The sequence below is a fragment of the Girardinichthys multiradiatus genome, chromosome 18 (genome assembly GCF_021462225.1).
Source record: "Girardinichthys multiradiatus isolate DD_20200921_A chromosome 18, DD_fGirMul_XY1, whole genome shotgun sequence".
In the NCBI taxonomy this organism is placed as follows: Eukaryota; Metazoa; Chordata; class Actinopteri; order Cyprinodontiformes; family Goodeidae; genus Girardinichthys; species Girardinichthys multiradiatus.
Genome location: NC_061810.1, coordinates 14,692,862 through 14,715,313, shown reverse-complemented (window position 1 = coordinate 14,715,313; position 22,452 = coordinate 14,692,862). Strand labels below are relative to the sequence as shown.

The following is a 22,452-nucleotide window of genomic DNA, read 5'->3' as shown; positions in this document are numbered from 1 at the left end:
AATACAGTACAAATTAAACAGTATAAACATATCTACAATATAATATAAATATATGTGCACAGTTTTAAGTGAGTGAAAGTAAATATAGAGCAGTATAAGATGCAAGAGCAATACAACAGTGCAGGTGATCATTGTGCAAGTATGGCAGTGCAAGTAAAGCAGGAGTCCAAGCTGAGCGTTAATGTAACGCATAGAGTTACAGGTTACAGGTGTCCTGTCAGCAAAAACAGGGGGGGTGTGGGGGAAAGGGGGAATGTCAAGGTGGTTTCCGGGCTTTGTTAACCAGGCTGGTGGCAGATGGGAAAAAACTGTTCTTGTGGCGTGAGGTTTTGGTCCGGATGGACCGCAGCCTCCTGCCAGAGGGGAGAGTCTCAAAGAGTCTGTGACCGGGGTGGGAGGGATCAGCCAGAATCTTCCCTGCCCGCTTCAGGGTCCTGGAGGTGTACAGTTCCTGGAGCAACAGTAGACTGCAGCCAATCACCTTCTCAGCAGACCGAATGACACGCTGCAGCCTGCCCTTATCCTTGGCTGTAGCAGCGGCGTACCAGATGGTGATGGAGGAGGTGAGGATGGACTCAATGATGGCTGTGTAGAGGTGCACCATCATAGTCTTTGGCAGGTTGAATTTCTTCAGCTGCCGCAGGAAGAACATCCTCTGCTGGGCTTTCTTGATGAGGGAGCTGATGTTTGGCTCCCACTTGAGATCCTGGGAGATGATGGTTCCCAGGAAGCGGAAAGATTCCACAGTGTCAATTGTGGAGTCACAGAGGGTGATGGGGGCAGGTGGGGCTGGGTTCTGCCTGAAGTCCACAACCATCTCCACTGTCTTTAGAGCGTTGAGCTCAAGGTTGTTCTGGCTGCACCAGTCCAACAGATGGTCCACCTCCCATCTGTACGCGGACTCGTCACCATCAGAGATGAGTCCGATCAGGGTGGTGTCGTCCGCAAACTTCAGAAGCTTGACACACTGGTGACTGGAGGTGCAGCTGTTGGTGTACAGGGAGAAGAACAGAGGAGAGAGAACACAGCCTTGGGGGGAACCGGTGCTGATGGTCAGGGAGTCAGAGACGTGCTTCCCCAGCCTCACGCGCTGCTTCCTGTCAGACAGGAAGTCAGTGATCCACCTGCAGGTGGAGTCGGGCACACTCAGCTGGGAGAGCTTCTCCTGTAGCAGAACTGGGACGATGGTGTTGAAGGCAGAGCTGAAATCCACAAACAGGATCCTGGCATAGGTTCCTGTGGAGTCCAGGTGCCGGAGGATGAAGTGAAGGGCTAGGTTGACTGCATCATCTACAGACCTGTTGGCTCTCTAGGCAAACTGCAGGGGGTCCAGGAGGGGGTCGGTGATGTCTTTTAGGTGTGAGAGCACAAGGCGCTCAAAGGACTTCATCACCACAGAGGTCAGGGCGACGGGTCTGAAGTCATTAAGCCCTGTGGTCCTTGGCTTCTTGGGAACAGGGACGATGGTGGAGGACTTGAAGCAGGCTGGCACATGACATGTCTCCAGTGAGGTGTTAAAAATGTTTGTGAAGACTGGAGACAGCTGATCAGCGCAGTGCTTCAGGCTGGCTGGTGAGACAGAATCCGGACCAGCAGCTTTCCGGGGGTTCTGTCTCCTGAAGAGTTTGTTGACGTCCCTCTCCTGGATGGAAAGAGCCGTCCCCGGCGTGGGTAGGGGGCTGGTGGGGGGGAACTTCAGGGTGGGGGTCGGAGGTGCCAAGGCCCCTCTTGAGATTGGGGAGGTGGGGGTGGTGGATTGTGGCTGCAGCTGTTGGGGGGCGTCGTGGGGGATGGTTGCAGGACTGTCCCTTTGTCTTTCAAAGCGGCAGTAGAACTCGTTCAGGTCGTTGGCGAGGCGTTGGTCGTTGATGGAGTGGGGGGCTTTCGGCTTGTAGTTGGTGATTTGCTTGAGCCCTTTCCAGACAGACGCAGAGTCGTTGGCTGAGAACTGGTTTTGGATCTTCTCAGAGTACAGTCGTTTGGCCTCTTTCACTGCCTTGCCAAACTTATGGAAGATTAAAAGAAAGAAAAAGGACAAATTGGGAAAGTTTCCTCAATATTACAAAGCAAACACTGTACTCATTGCCAAGGACACACAGGATGCCTGTTAGCTGCCGTATCTGATATCCACTTTCCCCCAGTTTTCCTTTTTGTCTGCTGGTCTTCTTCTCAGTCACCTCTTTGGCAGGATACCAAGCTCAATCCCATAAGATATCCAGCAAAACCTTATGTTTCATTCTACTTTAAAGCGTTGCTCTAAACAATTTTTAAACAACTCTGCTGAGATCTATAGTAAACTTCTTGTCATGTCTCGGAGAGAACCACACCCTGGTGTGATTCAAACCTCCGCGGACACAAATCACACAGTGCTGGAACCCCAGGATTACGTTAACTTCAGTGCAAACAGCTGCAAATTTTCCTAAACGTGGTTTGCTTTTTTTGCTGAGTCACCTAGCGATCATTGCCTGTTTGATCACACTGGATATGAATCAGACGAGTCAATAAGTTCACAGTGTGAGTGGGGTCAATTTATTAAACATAAGATTTACATTTTTATGTTTAAGTACAGTATAGTTACATTCATACAAATATCGGAAAAAAAACTGAATTTTTCATTAACAAAATGAACAGTTTGAAGGCCAACTGAGTCTCCACAAGCATTCTTGAGGCTGATTGTCTTTTAAATACGGATTGGAATATCTCAGCAAGTTCACACATGTGTGCCAGTTCAAACGGGAATGTTTGTGCAGAAAATGAGATAAACTGTTAGTGGTTTAGTTTGTCCAGAAAAACTAGACTTGGTCACTACAGAACATAAAAGTACATCAAAACTAACTTTCGGTCAACTTGATCCCACCTTGTTTAAGCCCACTGTGTAATAAAAGTGGGAAAAAGGCAAGATCAATAAGAACAGTGGCAAAGGCCATCAAAGTGATGAAATGGTCAGGGAAAATAGACTTCAAAGAAAGCAAAAAAAATCGAAGTTTTGGTTGCTGAAACGTGGAGTTTATGTTCAGTTGGAGAAAAATCTAACAGGCAATTAGTGAAGCTTATCATTAATAAAAAATTAGCAGAACAGGCATAGGCTAAAAATTTACTAAAATTGAAAATCATGAGTGTGTGCGGTGTGTGTCCTGGAGCTTAAAGTACTTTTAATGTGATGGCAGAAAAAGTTCTGAAGTTCTCAAATTACAAAAACTCCTTTGTGTTTTGAGCATTAGCCTGTTCAATAATGATATTTGAATTCTGGTCAGTTATAGGAAAAATAATTGCATGTTAAACGGTTAAAGTGAAAAGCTTTAATCATCCGACTGTGATGATTTTGGTGGCTGAGGATTAGAGAGCAAACAGATCCATGTAGGATGCAGTGTAGGCACGGTTACCGCTCTCATTTATATTAATATTAAGGTTTCAAAACCGCATAAGAACTGTCTAAAGTCCATTTATTGAGATGCAACAGAAATGCCAAAGGGACCAGAATTTACCTTGGCTGTAGAGTGATGCAGTGTTGCCCCTCTCCCATCTGTTGCTGAACTGCTCTACAAAGAGCGGAGCAACTAGAAGGGATAATATTCTGCACTACCAGCACGTGAATTTTGTGGGTGTTTACTCATTATAGATAGCATTATATTACCTGTAATAAAAACATTTTAGCAGATGTAGGAATATTTTATTTTATAAAATAAAAGCAATTAGATCTTGTTTTACATTTTTGTTTAAAATGTTTACATAAATACTGTTATTCAGTATGATAATCTCATGGCCGATGCCTAGTGCAGAGTTTAGTCAAAGTCTTGAAAAAGCAGACAGCAACTTTTACATTACATTCAATAAATTACATTCATATAGTGAACTATTTTTATCCAACATCCAACTTACGATACGGTGTTTAGCATCTAATCAGCTAAGAAGGTAAACTGGAAAAACTGGGGAACCAAACCTTCAACGTTTTCCAAAATACATTTGACCTCCGTCAGCTGAAAGAAACCTAACTAAACCTCTTAAAAGTCAGGTAATAACACAGTGAATGGTGAAATAATAAAAGTGTTTGTTTGCTCGGGTCATAGTACAAACAACGGATAATGTGGCACGATATGTTGTTGCTTACTCTAGATTAAAACAGTTGATTCCCCCAAACACGGCGCATTGGTCCTAATAAGGTGAGGATGCACATAGCCTGTTTCTTTCTAACTTTGTAAAGAAATTGACATTAGTAATGAGTAAAAACATGTTTACATGAACAAAAAAAAAAGTGTACAACCTTTCAAACATTCCTTATAATAGATTAAACCAACCAGAGCAACTAAACAACGAGAACAAAAATAACTGTTCTCTCTTTAGCTCTTCTGCTACGCTACACCGAGATAAGCTAGTTAAGCTCTGGCTTCTCTGAACGGTGCATTCAATTTGTGCTTGGATGTCGGAAAATTCATGTAATTGCACTTTGGATGTTTTATATCTCATTACCAATAGCAGTTAGTAGTGTACAATTTCTGTCTGTGAGTTTCTTTTGCTTTTAAATCCATGTAATGGAGAGAAATATGTATGTGTTGTATTGATTATAGTAGTCATCACAACAACTGCAACAAATACCACTGGTTTTTGGTTTCTAGATGAAACGGGAGCGACATAACCCAAAGATTTAAATGCTGAAATCTGAGGTCAATCGAATGCAGCAAAGAAAAAAAAAGAAAGAAAAACAATTTTGAAAGAAAACCTATCCAATCAAGTTTAAAATGTTACCTCAGTGTTTTTTCCATCTCACCAGACATTCAAAGTACAATGAGCTCTAAGTGGTTCAACTGTAACAAGGTACACTAGTTTGTCTGGCTGGTATATGTACATTATTAAAGAAAATACCACATAATGAATAAGTTCAAGTAGATCTCAAGACATCCAATAAAGTGAAAGATAAGAATCCAACGTGTTAAAATCAGGTCATGGTGGGTTTTCTTTGTGTTTAAAAAGTGTAACATATTAAGACACAGTAGAAGTTGGTTTGTGCTGTTAGGAAAATACAGAATGAATGATAAAGTGTCCAGACTTTTTTATAAAGCTATATTAAAATGATCCCCGGTATGATCTAGGAACAGATTTAACTGACGAGAGCCACTCAGAGTCTTCTGCATATCAAAGCAGTAGCGTCTCAGATCACAGTCACGACTGACCGGAGTGGTTCATTTCCATAGCTCCAGTCTCACGACCTAATACCGTCTACGTCACAGTGTAGCTCCTCGTTATGTTGGACCTGCCCCATCTGCCGATGGAACTGTCCCTGTTTCTGCATCCTCCAGCAGTGGATGCTTTGTCCAAGAGTGATACTTTTAATGCTGGGAAGGTGGCTCAATATGTTAGTTGGCAAAGATGTCACACCGGAGCCAGACAAGTTGAGCTCCTGCAGAGAGTCCAGTCCACAGAAGACTGCAGGGCTTAGACTTTTAAGTTTTGAGTTATTTGAGAGGTCCAGAACCTGCAGGTTCTGGAGATCGTTGAAGCTATGTGGCTCAATTTCATGTAGTTTGCTGAGGCCGCTGAGAGATAAATAAACCAAATCTTTCAGCTGAGCGAAGGCTCCGCTCTGGATTTTCGTGATGGGGTTAGCATCCAGATTTAGGTACCTCAGCAGAAGTCCTGCCATGCTCGGAACTTTAACCAGCTGGTTTACTGACAAATTGACACTCTGAATATTTAAAACTCTTCCATGCAAGGTGGCGGAGACTGACACAAGCTTGTTATCGGACAGGTCCACACTGACAGGTTCACCATTCACTTTAGCAGCAAACACACCCATGTCGAACTCCTTGAAACTGTTGTGACTGAGGTCCACCTCAGCTAGAGGAAGCCCCGAGAAGCAGCTTGGAGGCAGACTCTCCAGGTTGTTGTCGCTAAGATCCAAACTCTCCAGGTACCGCAGTTTGGACAACGCACTGGGGCTAACCTGAGAATGAGACAAGAGGACAGATATAAAGATGGAGAAAAAAACTTTCTGAAGGTGATGCATCTAAATAAAATGTGTGTGTGTGTGTGTGTGTGTTCCTGTCTTGGCATCACAGTGAGAACCATTTTCCCGATTTCACCATCAAATTGAGGACCGTTTGTACCAAAGTGAGGACATTTGGCTGGTCCTCACGACCTATTTTGCTAACGGTTAGGTTTAGGACTAAGGTGTGAATTGACTTTAGGTTAAGGTTAGGGTTAGGTAAGCACTGGTAATGGTTAGGTGTAGGGTTATTGTCAGGGTTAGGGCATAGAAAGGGTTGAAAATGACTGAAAATCAATGGAAGTCAATGGGAGTCAACACATGGTCCTCACTACATATAGCAAAACAAGTGTGTGTGTGTGTAAAGTTAGAAATGTTCATAAGACTGACTGTAAATGCCATCCTACACTGTTAAACAACACTGTCTACTGTATTAGAATAAAAGCCAAGATGAGGAACATTGGTGTTGCAATGCTAGTTTCAACTCATAAGAGAAGCTGTAGATAATCAGGCAGACTTCACACACACTCAGCATCACAGTCAAAATAAAATATAAATATGTAAGTTGCATTTGTACTGGAACCTTTTAATGTCCAGTACAAAGACACACAGGCATCCTGTGTGTTTTTGGCAATGCTGTACGTTCTGAGTCAACTGTTCATTTTTTTAAATGCTGTTTTTTTCTAATGTAATTTATTTGAATAGTATCAGTTCATAAGAAATGTAATCTCAAGTCAAGTCAAGTTTATTTATATAGCGCTTTTCAGCAACAAAGCACACAAGGCACTGTACATACGGAAAAACATTACAATGATACAGAAAATCAAACAACAGAGGTAATTAAAAATAAATAAATTTAAAAAAATTTAAAAAAGAGAATAGAATACCGGTAATGGATAAGAAAACGAAAGGAAAATTGGACTGAAAACGTGACTAATAATGTTTAGATAACACATTCAAGGGCCACTCTAAACAACAGTTTTCTGGCAGTTTATTCCAGATTAGTGGAGCATAAGAACTAAAAGCTGCTTCTCCATGTTTGGTTCTGGTTCTGGGTATGCAGAGTAGATTTGAGCGAGATGACCTGAGAGGTCTGGCTGGTTGATACACTGACCACAAGTCTGTAATGTATTTTGGTGCTGAGCCATTCAGTGATTTATAGACTAACAGAAGTATTTTAAAGTCTATTCTCTGAGCTACAGGGAGCCAGCGTAAGGACTTTAGAACCGGGGTGATGTGCTCCACTTTCTTAGTTCTAGTGAGGACGCGGACAGCAGCGTTCTGGATAGACGGCAGCTGTCTGATCGACTTTTTAGGCAGACCTGTGAAGACACTGTTGCAGTAATACATTCTACTAAAGATGAAGGCATGAATTAGTTTTTCAAGGTCCTGCTGAGACATTAGTCCTTTAATCCTGGAAATGTTCTTTAGGTGATAGAAGGACGACCTTGTTACTGTCTTTATGTGCCTCTAAAGGTTCAGGTCTGAGTCCATCACTACACCCAGGTTTCAAACCTGACTGATGGTTTCTAGCTGTATTGACTGAAGCTGTGTGCTAACCTTTAAACGCTCTTCCTTTGGTCCAAAGATTATTACTTCAGTTTTGTTTTAATTCAGCTGAAGAAAATTTAGGCTCATCCATCCATTGATTTCTTCTAAGCATTTACCCAGCGCTTGAATGGGTTGATAGTCACCTGGTGACATCGTAACGTATAGCTGTGTGTCGTCTGCATAGTTATGATAACTTATGTTGTTGTTTATTAAAATCTGAGTTAGGGGGAGCATGTAGATATTGAATAGGAGGGGCCCTAAGATGGACCCTTGGGTAACACCACATGTGATTTTTGTGCTCTCTGCTGTAAAGTTACCTACTGACACAAAAAAGTACCTGTCCTTCAAGTAGGATTTAAACCAGTTGAATGCTGTACCAGATAGGCCGACCCAAATTTCCGGGTGCTCTAATAAAATGGAGTGATCAACAGTGTCGAATGCTGCACTAAGGTCCAATAATACCAGCACTGTGGTTCTTCTACAGTCTGCATTTATACGGATGTCATTGAACACCTTGACAAGAGCAGTCTCTGTACTGTGGTGAGCAGGAAGCCTGACTGGAAGACATCGAAGTGGCTGGTCATTGTTAGGAAGTTGTTTAGCTGTTGAAACACAGCTTTTTCAATAATCTTACTGATGAAGGGGAGGTTTGATATAGGTCTGTAGTTCTGTAGTAGCAGCTTGTCAGTTGCTCTTTTTCAATAGAGGTTTGATAATTGCTGTTTTTAGGGCCTGGGGGAAAACACCTGACAAAAGGGACGTGTTTATTATTTGAGTTAAATCAGATGTTATTACGGGCAAAGCTTTCTTAAGGAAAGCTGTGGCTAAAACATTGAGACAGCAGGAAGAAGAGCTTAGTTGCTGTATGATTTCTTCTAAGATTTTGCAGTTTATTTGGTGAAATTGGGAAATTTTGTCAAAATCAGTTCCAGTTGGAGACAACTTTGGTACTGGAGTTGATGTGGATGTGCTGGCTGCCCCTCTGATCTTTTGGGTTTTTTCAGTAAAGAATTTAGCAAATTCATTGCAGGCCCTGGTAGAGTGGAGTTCAGATGCTAAAGTTACAGGAGGGTTTGTTAACCTGTCGACCGTGGCAAATAATGCACGAGCATTGTTAATGTTTTTGCTGATGATCTCAGAAAAGAAAGATTCCCTAGCATTTTTCTGTTGTAGGTTATATCTGTATAGTCTCTCTTTATAGATAATGTAGTGAACCTGGAGTCCAGACTTTCTCCACCTGCGTTCAGCTTTTCGACACTCCTTTTTTTCACTTCTGAAATTGAATCAATGATGTCCGAGATTTTACAATTAAAGTTATCTACCAGCTCATCTACAGTGTTATAGGGCAAAGTGGAGGTAGAAGAGTAAATCTGGTTAAAGGTTTCAGCAGCACCGTCCTTAAAGATGCGTTTTCTTATCATCTCTCCTTGGAAAACTGAGTCATTGCAGATCATGCTTTCAAAAATAATAGAAAAGTGGTCAGATAGGGCAACATCAGTTACAGACACCTTGGAAATGTTTAGACCCTTAGTGATGATCAAGTCCAAAATATGTCCCTGTTTGTGCGTTTGCCGTTAACATGTTGAGTCAAACCAAAATTTCTAAGAGTGTCACATACATCTATTGCACTTCTGTCTTCAGGATTGTCCATGTGAATGTTGACGTCTCCCACAATAATTAAACAGTCATAATCAACACATATCACAGATAAAAGCTCATAAAAAACACTGAAAAAGTTTGTTTTGGACTCAGGAGGCCTGTAAATATTCAAGAACATGGTTCGGACCAGGCTCTTTACCAGGAGAGCCAAATATTCAAAAGAGTCAAACTTGCCCAGAAATACTTTTTTACACTCTAATAAATCTTTAAACAAAGTGGCCACCCCTCCACCTTTTCTTTGCTGTCTGCTCTCACAAATAAAATTGTAGTTCGGAGGCATCGCCTCTATCAGAATGGGAGCTTCATTAAACTCCTGTAACCATTTTTCTGTTAAAAACATAACTTCAAGATTGTGGTCAGTAATGAAGTCATTGATTAAAAATTATTTTCCTGAAAGAGATCTAATAAAGTCAGTTTATATGACTTAGTTGCTGATATTAACTCTGCGTGTGGTTGTATCTGACAGTTTATGGCTTTGTTGATTGTTTATTACTGTCTCTTATCCTTTTCCCTTTCCTCTTTCTGTCACGTATAAGCACAGAGATTTTACAACTATCTCCTATTAGGGGCCCAGGTTTTTCCTGGACATGCTCATTTCTGATAGAGTTACCACTGGGGCCCAGACTGTATCACAGAGAAGTGATTTGAAGGTCCTGATTAGGAGGAGATAGAGTAGGAGGTAGTGGGGCTCTGCAGTATTTGGAAGATATTGGTTTAGTAGCAGGGCCTCGGCCACGGGGGGTGTTGAATGGAGAAGATATCAGAGCCATTTGGGTCCCGATTTTATGTTATCAGAATCCAGTAAAGCAAAAAGCGGGCTCAGTGGGGAGATGGGAGAGTTCTGTGCGGTCTGGGTCGGGGGTGAGGGGGGTATAATGGGGGGGGGGGGGGGTCCACTTCTCCTGTGGATTTCGACGGGGAGACCTTTTGTGATGACCTCTCTCTCAGCCAACTGGTTGATTGTTTCTGCTGGAGTTGTTGGTGGCAGCGTTATCATTGTTGTTAATACTCCATCTTCTCTGCTGAAGGTCGAAGCTGCTGGCAGATTATTTACTGAATAGAAGAGATTAGGTGTGAGACGTCTGGCTCCTGGCTCGTTCAAACAGAAACCATCTTGTTTGAAGAGTTGTCTTTTTTCCCAAAACATATTAAAGTTGTCGATGACGTTCACAGGTGTGGTAGCATGTTTTTTTCAACCACTTATTAATCATCAGGAGTCTCGAAAAAATCTCATCACAGAAAATCGGTGCAAAGGGTCCGCTGAGATACACCTTGATATTGAGACCTCCAACAATATTCAGAAGACGAGTGAAATCCTCCTTCAGTCCTTCTGATTTTTTCTTAGCCACGTCATCCATGGCTCCACAGTGTATAATAAGGTTTTCTAGAGACGGGCGCTTTTCTGTGATTGCAAGAATATTCTCTGAGATATCGGACACCACATTACTGGTACCAATCATAACTTCTGTGTTTTTCTTGTTGCAGAAGTTTTTAATCCCATCCACAGCTGTGTTGCCCACTATTAGGGTTCTTGGTCTGGTGGGGTACTTTTTCTCTGGCAATTTAGGAGAAGACTGTTTAGAATGAAGGTTGTTCTCAAACCTTTTATTGATCTCAGAAGATGGATCATTTTCCTGGTTTTCATTCTGTAGTGGAGTAAATCTGTTTTGGAAGGAACTCCATTATTTCCAGCTGTCTCACTCCTATCAGTTGTTGTGACAGCAGCTCGCTGTCGAAGTCTCCTTTTCCCAGGGGAAACGGGGACATTTCTCTGTAATTCTGGCTATTCTAATTTATTTAATTGCTGAGATCTTCCAGTGAGTCGTCCACCTTGATTTTTTGGGCATGCCCCTAACACATGCCAGGGGGTTCTGCCGGTAGGTTTATTCTCAGTGTTCTGATTGCTGGCTGAGTTGTTGAGCTGGCTTTCACTGTTTGGGATCACAGGCAGAGTTGAATCATCGCTGTACCCCATATTCACCTCCACATTCTCTTCTGGTCGATGCACTTTCATCTCCAAAACAGCCATTTTCTGTAAAAGTTTGTCAAAGTCCCCTGTGGTGAAGGGAGGCATTTTGTGCTGATTAGCTGGCATCAACTTGTCCTTCTTTCGAGTTTGATTATAAAAAAAATCAAAATCCTTTAGGAAAAAATAAAATAGGCACGGTGCTGATGGTGTAGGGATTAAGCACACGACCATGTGCAGAGACTACAGTCCTCGAAGCGGCCGTCCCGGGTTCGAGTCCCGGACCCGGCGACATTTGCTGAATGTCTCCCCGTCTCTACCCCTCTTTCCTGTCTGCCTACTATCAAAATAGGTAAATAAAGGCAACTAGTGCTGAAATAATATCTTAAAAAATAAATAAATAAATAAAATAATAATAATCATCTTTGGGAGTCGCTGGTTAGAAGTAGTTTTAGTCCAATATTTCCGTAATTTTGGCTAAGAGATAAAAAGTTATGTTAAGGAGTAAAAGAATGCAAGCAAGCAGGGAGCTTAGGAGAAATGTGTCTGAGCAGGAAGAGAGACGGAAGCAGAAAGGCACATCACGGGACAAATGAGTCAGAATTATGTCCAGTTATATAGAACTCAATTAGTCCAAATTTAGATCAAATCAGTAGAATTCATCCAATTATGATCCAATCATACAGTCGGATTCATTCACATTTAACCCAGTTCTATCCTGATTATGGTAGTGTAAACAAAGTCATTTGATGATGTAATGCCAATAGGTAAAAGGTTATCTAAGAAAGCCCCGCTGAGTGAATTAAATCAATGATATGCAGTAATTCTTCCACCTGAGTAAGCATGTGGCTACAGTGGAGGGCAACCAGTCTCTTTTTACAGAATGGAACCTCCAGCAGAACCGGACTCAGGAGGTCCAGATTACAGAAAGCAGACAAACACAAAAAAAAAACAAAGAAGCACGAATAGTGATGATGTTGATAATGCATTGTCCTTCATTCTCCCCAGCAAATAGACTTTCAATGTCTAGAAGGTTATATTATTATAGTTTTATATTATATTAGGCTTTATTATTGTTGTGGGATGTTGTTCGGCACAGTGTTAAAATAGATTATGAAATCTACTGTGATGTTCTGCCAAAGCGACACCTAACACATACAGCTTAATCATCTCCTTCTGAAGATACCTGACTCCACACATTCACTTACAGGCTTGTGAACACAGCTGGCAGCAATTAGCTGACTTGCTAATCTAAAGCTAGCATGTTCGCTCTTTGTTTTGATGTAACTTGTTGATAATTTGGCTTGTAATGTTTCTCGATGCATTTCCTGTTGATTGTGTGCAGACACATTAAAGGTTCTTCTCCTGCTTTGTAGATTTGGTTATTCGATATAAAACAAATTCGATATTAAAAAAAGTCGTAAAATGTATTGCTGTTTCAGCTGCTCTCTGCACAGCTCACCCCACACAGACACCTGTCTGAGCCCGGCACACCGAGCAGGCCACATGACACAGACAGGAAGCTGCAGCAGCCAATACGGTCTCTCTTTCAAAGTCGGAATCATTGAGGAAAGTCAAAAACACTGGCACCAATAATGACTCTGTTTCAAATCATGAAAAAAGGGGTTGATTGTACCAATACAGTAACTGTGATTGGATTGGGGCATTCCAATTATTATATTCTCTAAATATGTTTATTACTCAGACTTTATATGTAATTTTGGATAGGCAATAACAATCTAACACACAAACTGATCAATATAGGCTACAGTTAACAAGAACCTATTTTTAAAGTGCAACCATCATCACTAACAAAATGCTGCAACGACTGTTGAAAAATTAATTTATTATGAACATTATTTCAAGTTTCCCTGACCACCAACCTTAGTAATCCTGTTGCTGCTGAGGTCCAGGCTAATTAGGGTGGTGTAGCCCGGACCGGCCAACATGGCATCGCTGAGCAGGCCCATATCGTTGGAAGACAGGTCCAGATGGGTGGTGTCCAAAGGGATGGGAATGGGCATGGAGACGGTGGGACCCATGCCTCTGCAGTCCACCCTGGTCAGGCTGAAGCTGTCGAAGAGCCCAAAGCTTTCCACCTCACAGTGGCAGCTGGGGTGGCAGTTCCTGACAGCACCGGACCGGACGGCCAACAGCAGCGACAGGCCAGCCCACACGAGAAGTGCCATTATGCTCTGAAGAGAAAGAGAGAATAAATTACTTGTGAGACCTTTTGAAAATGGCCGCACTGCTATTCATGCTAGAAACATTATCACTCACTAGGAAAACTGCACAGCTGTGATTAGATCACAACAGCTTGTTCAAACACATTACAGCTGGTCAGTAACTTTGGACTTTCAGGGAGCTCTATAAATGCCATTTGAAAGCTTTTGTAAAGCTTTTAGAAGAAAAAAAAGACTTAAAGCTTTTATTTGTGTAACTGGAGGAGCCCAACTTCTCCTCCATATTCGCCTCCCAACGGGTGCGACCTCATTTCTCTGATCAATGAGTTCATTTGCACATTCTAAGCCTACACACCACAATGAGCACAAACGTGCAGATTTAAAAAAGGTACTATAAATTTAGCTTCAGTTATAAAACTGATGTTCTTGAGTGGATCCTGGGCCTTAGTGGCCTAAAACAAACATTATGAAATAAAGGAGAGGACTTGAAATAGTTTCCAAAGAAAACTCCAAATGAATCTTAACAAAAGGGAACCAAAAAAGCTACAAAAACAAAATACTTAACATTACAAAAATGATAAAAATCACTTTAGACAAGCTATCATACCATTTCCCTGCTCCTGCTCTGACCATTTGAAAGGAGCTCACTCATGCAGCTCATCTTAAGCAACCTTTACACACACAAACACAGGTACGAAAACTGGACAGAGGTTGCGAGTTGTGTAACATGTAAATACCCAGTCACTTTCAGGTCAACTTGGCCGTGACACAGCAGATTGTACGTTCACAGATACGCTGGGAAAGAAGTGAAATTACAGCTCTTGTTTGAGTCATGTGAGCGGAGCTGGTTAGCAGACTGCAATTACCACTCCATCTAGAGCCTGGCACGACCTCAGAGAGAGAACTGCAGGAGGTTCGCTTGGTCTTGTCCTGAAAGCCCCAACAGACTACTCCAACTTCAACACAATCACCTTAACGACCTCAGGAAGGCTGTTTTTAAAGCGCCTTTGTCTATTTCAAAAACAAAAGGAAGAATGCCGCTCAGGTTACAGTTGTTATCAGGGAAATGTACAGGGGGGTTCGTTTGTCTTAGCTTATGTAAGGCACTTAGGTCATATAGCTGCATCGTGCTGCACAGACTGGTTACAAGGCTCAAAGTGCCTTTAATCCCAGCTGCTCACCTTTGTGCAGCGTTACTTCTGACTGTTTATTTTCATCCTGCCTTACTCACATCAAGGGTTATTACACGTAGACCTGTTATTTTACCTCTCCCAGACAGAGGTGCGTTCTGCATGAAGGTTTGCATCACTGCGGCTGCAGCTTTCGACCTAACAGGCATGGCTCTGCTTTAGGAAGGTAAAAATGAACACTGCAAACTGAACAAAATGTAGCAGGATGCTATCCACCTCTGTTCTTCACAAGCTAAAATAGTCCACCCATGCTGCTATAATAGGAGGGAATGTTAAAGCACAAACTTACTGTATGAGTTTGGATTCACTGTGCAACCTAAAGTAACTATTTTATTTAATCTAAAGGTGATATAATGTATTTGCTTTTCCACACTATGAATTAACCCAAACTCCAGGCCTTAACTTGTAAACATTCATCAGCCCCCTGGTGCTATTTTTGTTTCATTCTTGCCTTTTTTTGTTTGTTTGTTTGTTTTTGTCACACATAGATGTTTTCAGATCAAACAAATTTAATATGAGACCAACAAAGAAATGCAGTTTTCAAAAAAGTACATAATGAGGGGAAAAGAAGCCATCTAAACCACCCTGGCCCTGGCTTGTGCCACATAGCTGATGATGTGAAACATTAAAGTGAGACAACAGAGCAAAAACAGAGGTAAATACTTCTTTTAAAAAACACTACACATGAACAGTGATCTTCGGGGTTGTTTTACAGCCACATTCATGGCTTCCTCCTTCATTCTCTTCTTTCACTCTGCCGGAGTGAATGTTGAACTTTCCTCACCAAGTGTTACCCTCAGATCCTCAGCAGTAAATCTCACATACCAACCAACTCCAACGGCCTTCGAGGGGAACATATTCTACTGGTGCAATTAGCCTGGAGCAACAACAGGATGAGACAGCGCCCTCTGCTACCCCCCACCCTTCACTGGGAAATTAACAAAGGACTGCAAACACACCACAAGACACCTTCAGTTTCACAAGTCCCTTTGTGTCTTTATTATTTAAGTGAAAGCAGCAAAACAACATCTGTTGGCTCCTAAAAACTTCATTATTTTATCTAAAGTTAGTTACTGAGGTAAAATCTCAACTGATCGTCTTGCAACTACATGCAGAGTTTAGAAGCTATCAGCGTAACTATCCTATAATTAAAGCATACTATCGGTTGGATCAGATTAAATGCTGTTGGGACTTCTGTCACGTTTTTGTATTTTTTCCCACAGGCAAACTCTAATCTGAAGCCAAAAGAGATTTCCTATCAGCTGCCTCCGTTATTTCTGCTGTAATTTGCTGATAAGGAACCAAATACCCATCTAGAGCAGGAGACAGAGAGAACTTCAAACCTTTATATGACTCTTTCATTTGCACCTACTTCAACATTCATCCGGCGCTCAGTTTCTTCTTCAACCATCTATGGCGCTCTGATGCATCCTTGGTGTCACCGGGACCACTCCGACCCAATTTAATTTTCAAGTCGAAGGCATGATGAGTGTGTAATTAGAAGATGGATGCCACCCTAATCCCTTTAACCCAAATGAATGCGTGAAGCCGAGGAAACGGCAGGGATTTTAAATGAACTCCACGGTTCTCCAGCTTTTTGAAACGATGAAGGAATGGAAAGTTTCATCCTGAATGATGAATGCTCTCTGTAAACTCATAAGCAAGGGGACTCTTTAACCTAATACTGCTCCTCACATATGAAGAAAAAGATGAGGGATAGTTTTAATCTTAATAATAGGGTGCTATTGGTTTTTATGATAAAACATTTTAGAATGAACTGTAAAAACTTTAAGTAGTTTTTGTTCAATTTCCTGAGGAACTTCATGGAACCTTAGGGAAACAATCCCACTGCGCAAAGACTCGTCAAAACGACGTCCTTTCCGAGTCCCCCGCAGGTTCCACAAAGGTCACAATGTTTAAGTTGCAGTTACCTATCAGAGAACTTTGAGGGATCATCATTATCTGAAGGTTTTCTAATGGTTACATTCAGGGAACCATTAGGAAATGTTCCCTGGAGATTATCTACTGGCTACATAGTGAAACTTGAAATGTACCTTGGGGGAACCAACAGACATTCCCTGAAAGCTCCTAGAAGGTTGACATGTAAATGTTGGAACTAAAACCTTCAGGGAACCTTTAGTAGTCCCTACTGAGAGTGCTCAGGGAAAATTTAAAAAATAAAATAAAGGTTCCTTGGCGTTCTCTTTAGGTTATACACATTATGATCTGTAGGGGATGGATCTGCATCTTTGGATCAGTTATCACTGTGGAGTTGGATAATGTTATCAAGACGTGACGCTATGATGAGCTCAAAAAGTCCCAATAAACATAGCTATGAGGACTTTAACTAGCCACAAAAACAGAAAGGGGCCAACTGGTTGTAAGAACTAACTAGTCGCTCCGGCCCAAAACCACCTTACGCCGGGTAGCTATTCTGTGTACTGATGATCAGTAAGAGGTTCTAAAAAACATAGATTAGTGCAGAACTTCACTGTAGCGTGAAGGAAAAAATGAACAGTGAGCCAACTGGAAAACATTCTCTGAACCAGTTGAGCCGACATGTTACAAAAGTAATGAATATAAATAAACTGGTTGGATTATTTTTTTTTTTTTAAAGGACAAAAGAAGTCTGTTCAAGGGCAGTAGGTCCGTTTAGGAATTAGGTTTGCTTTACTTTGTGTGAGCCCTTCCATGCTGTGCAATGAAGCATTTCCATTTTATTTGGTTTAGTTTCCAGATCTTGTTGTTTTGAGTAAAATTAACTTTATTGTTGTGGTACTGGAGGCACTTGTCTTGTACGTGGGCCGACAGGAAATGGTGTGGAGAGAAAGAGGGGAAGACATGCAACAAAGGCCGGGACTCGAACCCGTGACGGCTCGCGCTGTGCCCCTGCTCCACCGCCACGCCCTAAATGTAACTTTCCAAAGGTCACTTGTTTTAAACAACATAAAGTAACTGTCATTGCATCATCATTTATTATAAAAAGTCCTACTTCATGACAGGGGTCAACATGTTTAACACAGTTTTTAATGTGGACATAATTTAAAGAAAACGTTCCTCCACATTGTTCTGGAGTAATTCCAGCGGTTGTCCCAACCACAAGCAAACTCTTTACTCTAGACCCAAACGTTAGAAATAAAGTTTCTCTTAAAGCCCAGTGAGGTGTGATTAAACTGCGGAAGCTCCGTCTCCATCAGCCCACAGTGAGCCAGCATGCCGCTGCCCCGGAACGTCAACAGCAGAGGCGGGTACGTGCCCTGGGAGATCGGGCACCTCGGGAGATCAGATTTCCTGCAGCCCGTACGTGGCAAACCGCTGGGAGCAGAAACATCTGCAACCACCCCATCCCAGGCATGTTTGTCCTCTCCGTAAAGTAACTCTGAGCCCCGCTCCCCTCCGTAGCTGTCACAGCAGCTGCCCTAAGCGTGCCTCACAACTCTTCACGCACACGCTAAAAAGTTTTCTTTGCCTCTTCTTTTTTTTTTTTTTGTGGTCTTTTTTTCACTGTTAGCATAATTTCGGTGTGGTCTGGCCAGTTGGGACAACCAGGGGGCGACTGCTGTACCAAAGAGGGAGAAACGTGAAATCTGATCTGACCAGAAGTCCGGCTGCGTTCCTGCCTCTAAAACCACAAAACTCACACCGCTGCGGAGGCTAATCAAACTCTTTCAGAGAGAATTCGCTCCAAAGGAAAGAAAGAGACACTTTTTCTGAACTTTTAACGTCATGGGCTCTGCTCCGACAACTTACTTTGGTGCCTTTTGATCCTGACTCAGTCCGCGCTCTTCGACTCTTCTCACTTCACCGCTCCCATTAGCGCTCCGGTGTCCCGATGGTTCGTCTCTCTTCTGGTCCTCATCGGCTCCAGTGATCCTTCTCTGGATATTCTCCGCCGTAATAAACTGCCACGAACTGGAAACGCTGGATCGCAGTCCTCAGTTCTCATTCCACGAAGCCCTGCCTGCTCTCAGATTGGTTTTTAGCTCACTGTAAAGCTAGCTAGCGTGCTCAACAATAGCTCTTCCGGAGAAAGAATTTCAAATTAAAGAGTTGCAGATCAAATTTAAAACATGTTAACTTAAAAACATTTGATGTAGAGAGTGAGTTCTGGTTTTGTATTGATGTTGTAACCTTCAATATAGTTGTTTATAATCCAAGACAGCTTAGTGCTGCAATACTTTCCAAAATTAGTAATACATAACACTTTTCGTACTCCCTCTCCACTGCCGTTATGTTTTTACTTATAAAGGCCGGATGGTAGAACTTCCGGTCCTTGTCCACCGGCTCGCCGTGTGTTGTAGCTGTCTTCAAGCGCCCCCTTGTGGATTCTTCTCAGATCTAAAAAAAAAAAAAAAAAACGCGTTGCCCAACGCTGTTTTAATGTGGCCTCAAATTTCTTTTTTTTTTTTTCTTTTTTTTTTTGATGACTGATAAGAAATACTGTGAACGGAAACCAAGACTTTTCTTGTTGTTGCCTTCACGGAAATTGTACTCTGGCCCTGTAGCCCAGAAAAATTAGCCTTGCTGTACTATATGATATATAAAATAAATTTTAAAAAGTGTCCTTTTTCAAATCCGAACAAGTTTCCAGTGCCAGAGGAAGAAAAGCAGTCCTACAGCGTTACCAAGACACTATATGCTTCTCTGTAGGCAATGTGTTTTTTTTTCAGAATATGCTTCATTCTTCCTCCTTCAGACACATTATTGATTCAAAGGCCTGAAAAGTTAAAGTTTTGATTCATTGCTCCACAGAACATAATGGTGGAGGTATTTTTCAGTCAGTCAGTGGTTCTTGACCACTTCCCTCTTCAGGATTCTGGTGGTGACCACTGATAGCTTTTTTCTTCTGTGTTTATGTCCATATGGTACCCACTTTTATCTTCAAACTTTTCAGGCACGTTATTTTCTTTCTCTATCCTTTCCCTTTGTTTTGCAAGAAAATTATAAATTATCTGAGCTTTCTGTACAAATTTCTATACGTATACATATTCCTAATATGGTAATGAAACGCTAGAGTCAACAGCCCAAGCATTTCAGGGTGTTGGATGGATCAGGTGTTCCTGGGACTTGCAGTTTTTTGCTGTTGTAAAGATTTCTCTTCTGGGTGCAAAATATTTTTGAGACTGCAGTAGTCCTTAGAAGAAAGATTTGAGATAAAATCGTAATATTAGTTTAATTTAACTATTTAAAATGTTATTTTATACTTTTTTGTTGATAACACTTGAATAATTATGAATTTTGAACCTGACTTGCAGCAGAGGTTGAATTCAATTACAGATGGATGGATGGATCTGCACATTCAGCGACTGTTACCCTCAGAACAGCATCACAGCCCGCCCCCATACAGTGTACACACTGCACACACACACACACACACACACACACAATTATTAGACTGCATTAGAGAAAACTAAATTCCAGGAAATCAACCAATTTAAATGAGCCTTAACAATTCTGTCAAAAATGGTCAATTATCCAGCCAGAATTCACCTTTGTAAAGGCAACAAAAAGCATGTTTCTCGAGACCTTACTAAGGAAGATTTATTCAGAGCATTAGTGGGAGTATATATATGTATTTATGCTTACAAGTATTTGACCCTATGAGGATTAAAAAAAATCTAATATAAAACTTCAAATGTTCTCCCCATATCATGGCTTTTAAAATCCATTGAAGTTGTTAGATGCATCATCATTCCATTCTGGAGAAGAAGTTCAAAGCACAGTGACAGCCCAAAATAATATGACATCCATGCCATCGAGGACAGAAACATCTGACCAGCATATTTATATTCATTTCTTCAATATCATCACAGAAGTCCACTACCAACGCAGTAGTCCGCTAGATGGCAGTAGAGATAACTCTATCATCACTAACGTCTTATTGAATGAGAGGATTTACAGACCCTTCAGACTTAAAGCTAATGTAGAATCCATAACAACCATTCCTTGAATTGGAGCCTACTGCATGCTACCAGATTCTTAGTTTAAATCAAAATGAAAAAAAGTTTAGGACTGATAAATATTCAGCATGGCTAGTCCCAAAAATGTTGTGATTATTGTGAGATAATTATTTGAAGGCTGGTTTGATTGTTTTCCCTTTCTTTTTGTTAATTATTATATTATATTATATTATATTATATTATATTATACTATAATATAATATATTATATTATATTATATTATATTATACTAGGCTGCATGGTGGTGCAGTTGGTAGCACTGTTGCCTTGCAGCAAGAAGGTCCTGGGTTCAATTCCCATCTGGGGGTCTCTCTGCATGGAGTTTGCATGTTCTCCCCGTGCATGCGTGGGTTCTCACCGGGTACTCTGGCTTCCTCCCACAGTCCAAAGACATGCCTGTTAGGTTAATTGGTCTCTCTAAATTGAATGAGTGTGTGCTGGGTTGTTTGTGTGTTGCCCTGCGATGAACTGGCGACCTGTCCAGGGTGTAACCCGCCTCTTGCCCATAGACTGCTGGAGATAGGCACCAGCTTCCCCGCAACCCACTATGGAATAAGCGGTAGAAAATGACTGACTGACTGACTATATTATACTGCGATGGACTGGCAACCTGTCCTGGTGTACTCCGTCTATATTATATTATAGGGTGTCTTATGTGTTCTAAGTAAACTCTCTGCACAGCAGTATGAAAAGGACAAAGGCACCTTAAAACTCAGTTTTCCCTGAGTCTCCATTTAGCATTCACTGATGTATTCCTTTCAATCCAAACCTTGATCTATTTTATCATTCCAAGGACATGTTAAATCATTCATTTTTCTCTCGTTCCACCCTCCTTTTCCTAAGCTGTTCTTTATAAGACACAATGATCTTTGACCTTTTTTTAGGAAGTCTCATTTTTTTAAGTACTAAATACATTTTAAAATATTTTCCTATTTGAGATTGATCTCTTTTAGGCATCGTTTTGCGTCTGCTCAGAGCCTGTCTCGGTAGCAGTACCGTGTTATGTTGTATTCTCTGCTCACTGTGCGCAACATTGCGCTGTGTCATCATTTCTGGCCTCTATTCCTGGATGTGAGACATGGTTGTCAAGGTGTTACATTTAAGAGGCTCTTCAGCTTATGAGGAATGTAGGTCAGCAAAGGTGGTTTCACTTTACACCTAAATGCTTTTATGTGCCAAATAATAATGTGTATTATTCGGGTTTTCAGCTTAGAACATGTTAAGGTATTAGTTTGGATAATCGTATGTTATGGTTGTACAAATAGATGAAAGTTCTTTAAACATTTTGATAGGATTAGAAAAAGATATGGACAGAGAGAAGGGTTGCGTCGCTGTCTCACGCATACAGACAGCTGTAACCTGGAGTTTGTCAAATTCACCTCTTTGGCTCATTTCTATCCTCTCTTTTCTCTTGTATGATTCAAGTTTTTTTCACCCAACCCTTATTTTCTTCCTAATTTGCTTATGTTATGACAAACAACTCCTCATATCTGGCTGAATAATTAAAAAAAATATTCTAAATGGCTGATGCATGAAAAACACTGCATCTCAGCGGACTATGGAGATGGCCCCTTTGTTATCTTTAATTACTCCCTCTCCACCAGAAAACAAATTCATTTGATGTGTGAGACCCGCTGTACTGTGGGAATATTAGGCCAATTAAATCACAGTGCTGCCGGCTTGGTGCGGTGTGGCCGACATTCGTTTCCATGGCGAGAAACATGATCCCTTTCTGCACATTACAATTGTTTTTGAAGTAAATGCAGAGCCTTGCAAAGATATTCATACCCCTTGAACTTGTTTGCATTTTGTCACCTTACAACCACAAGCACCGACAGAAAGAGTGTGGTCCAATTGCAAACCTACCGAAGACTTGGTCCTTCAATCACACTTGCAAGGCCAGACAAGGAAAGCAATAATCACAAAAAAAGGCAGGAGGAATGCAGAACTGAGGGAATCTTTT

General features: G+C 41.4%; 1 protein-coding gene across 1 annotated transcript; it reads right to left on the bottom strand.

The window, feature by feature from the left end:
- Positions 1-2,506: 2,506 nt before the first annotated feature.
- On the bottom strand, positions 2,507-18,841 carry tsku (tsukushi small leucine rich proteoglycan homolog (Xenopus laevis)). Its single transcript, XM_047392563.1, has 3 exons — positions 18,280-18,841; positions 13,040-13,351; positions 2,507-5,938 (listed from the first exon to the last, which is right to left on the bottom strand). The coding sequence occupies exons 2-3, from the start codon at positions 13,343-13,345 to the stop codon at positions 5,198-5,200; spliced, it is 1,047 nt and encodes a 348-aa protein (XP_047248519.1). The 5' UTR covers positions 13,346-13,351; positions 18,280-18,841; the 3' UTR covers positions 2,507-5,197.
- Positions 18,842-22,452: the final 3,611 nt, after the last annotated feature.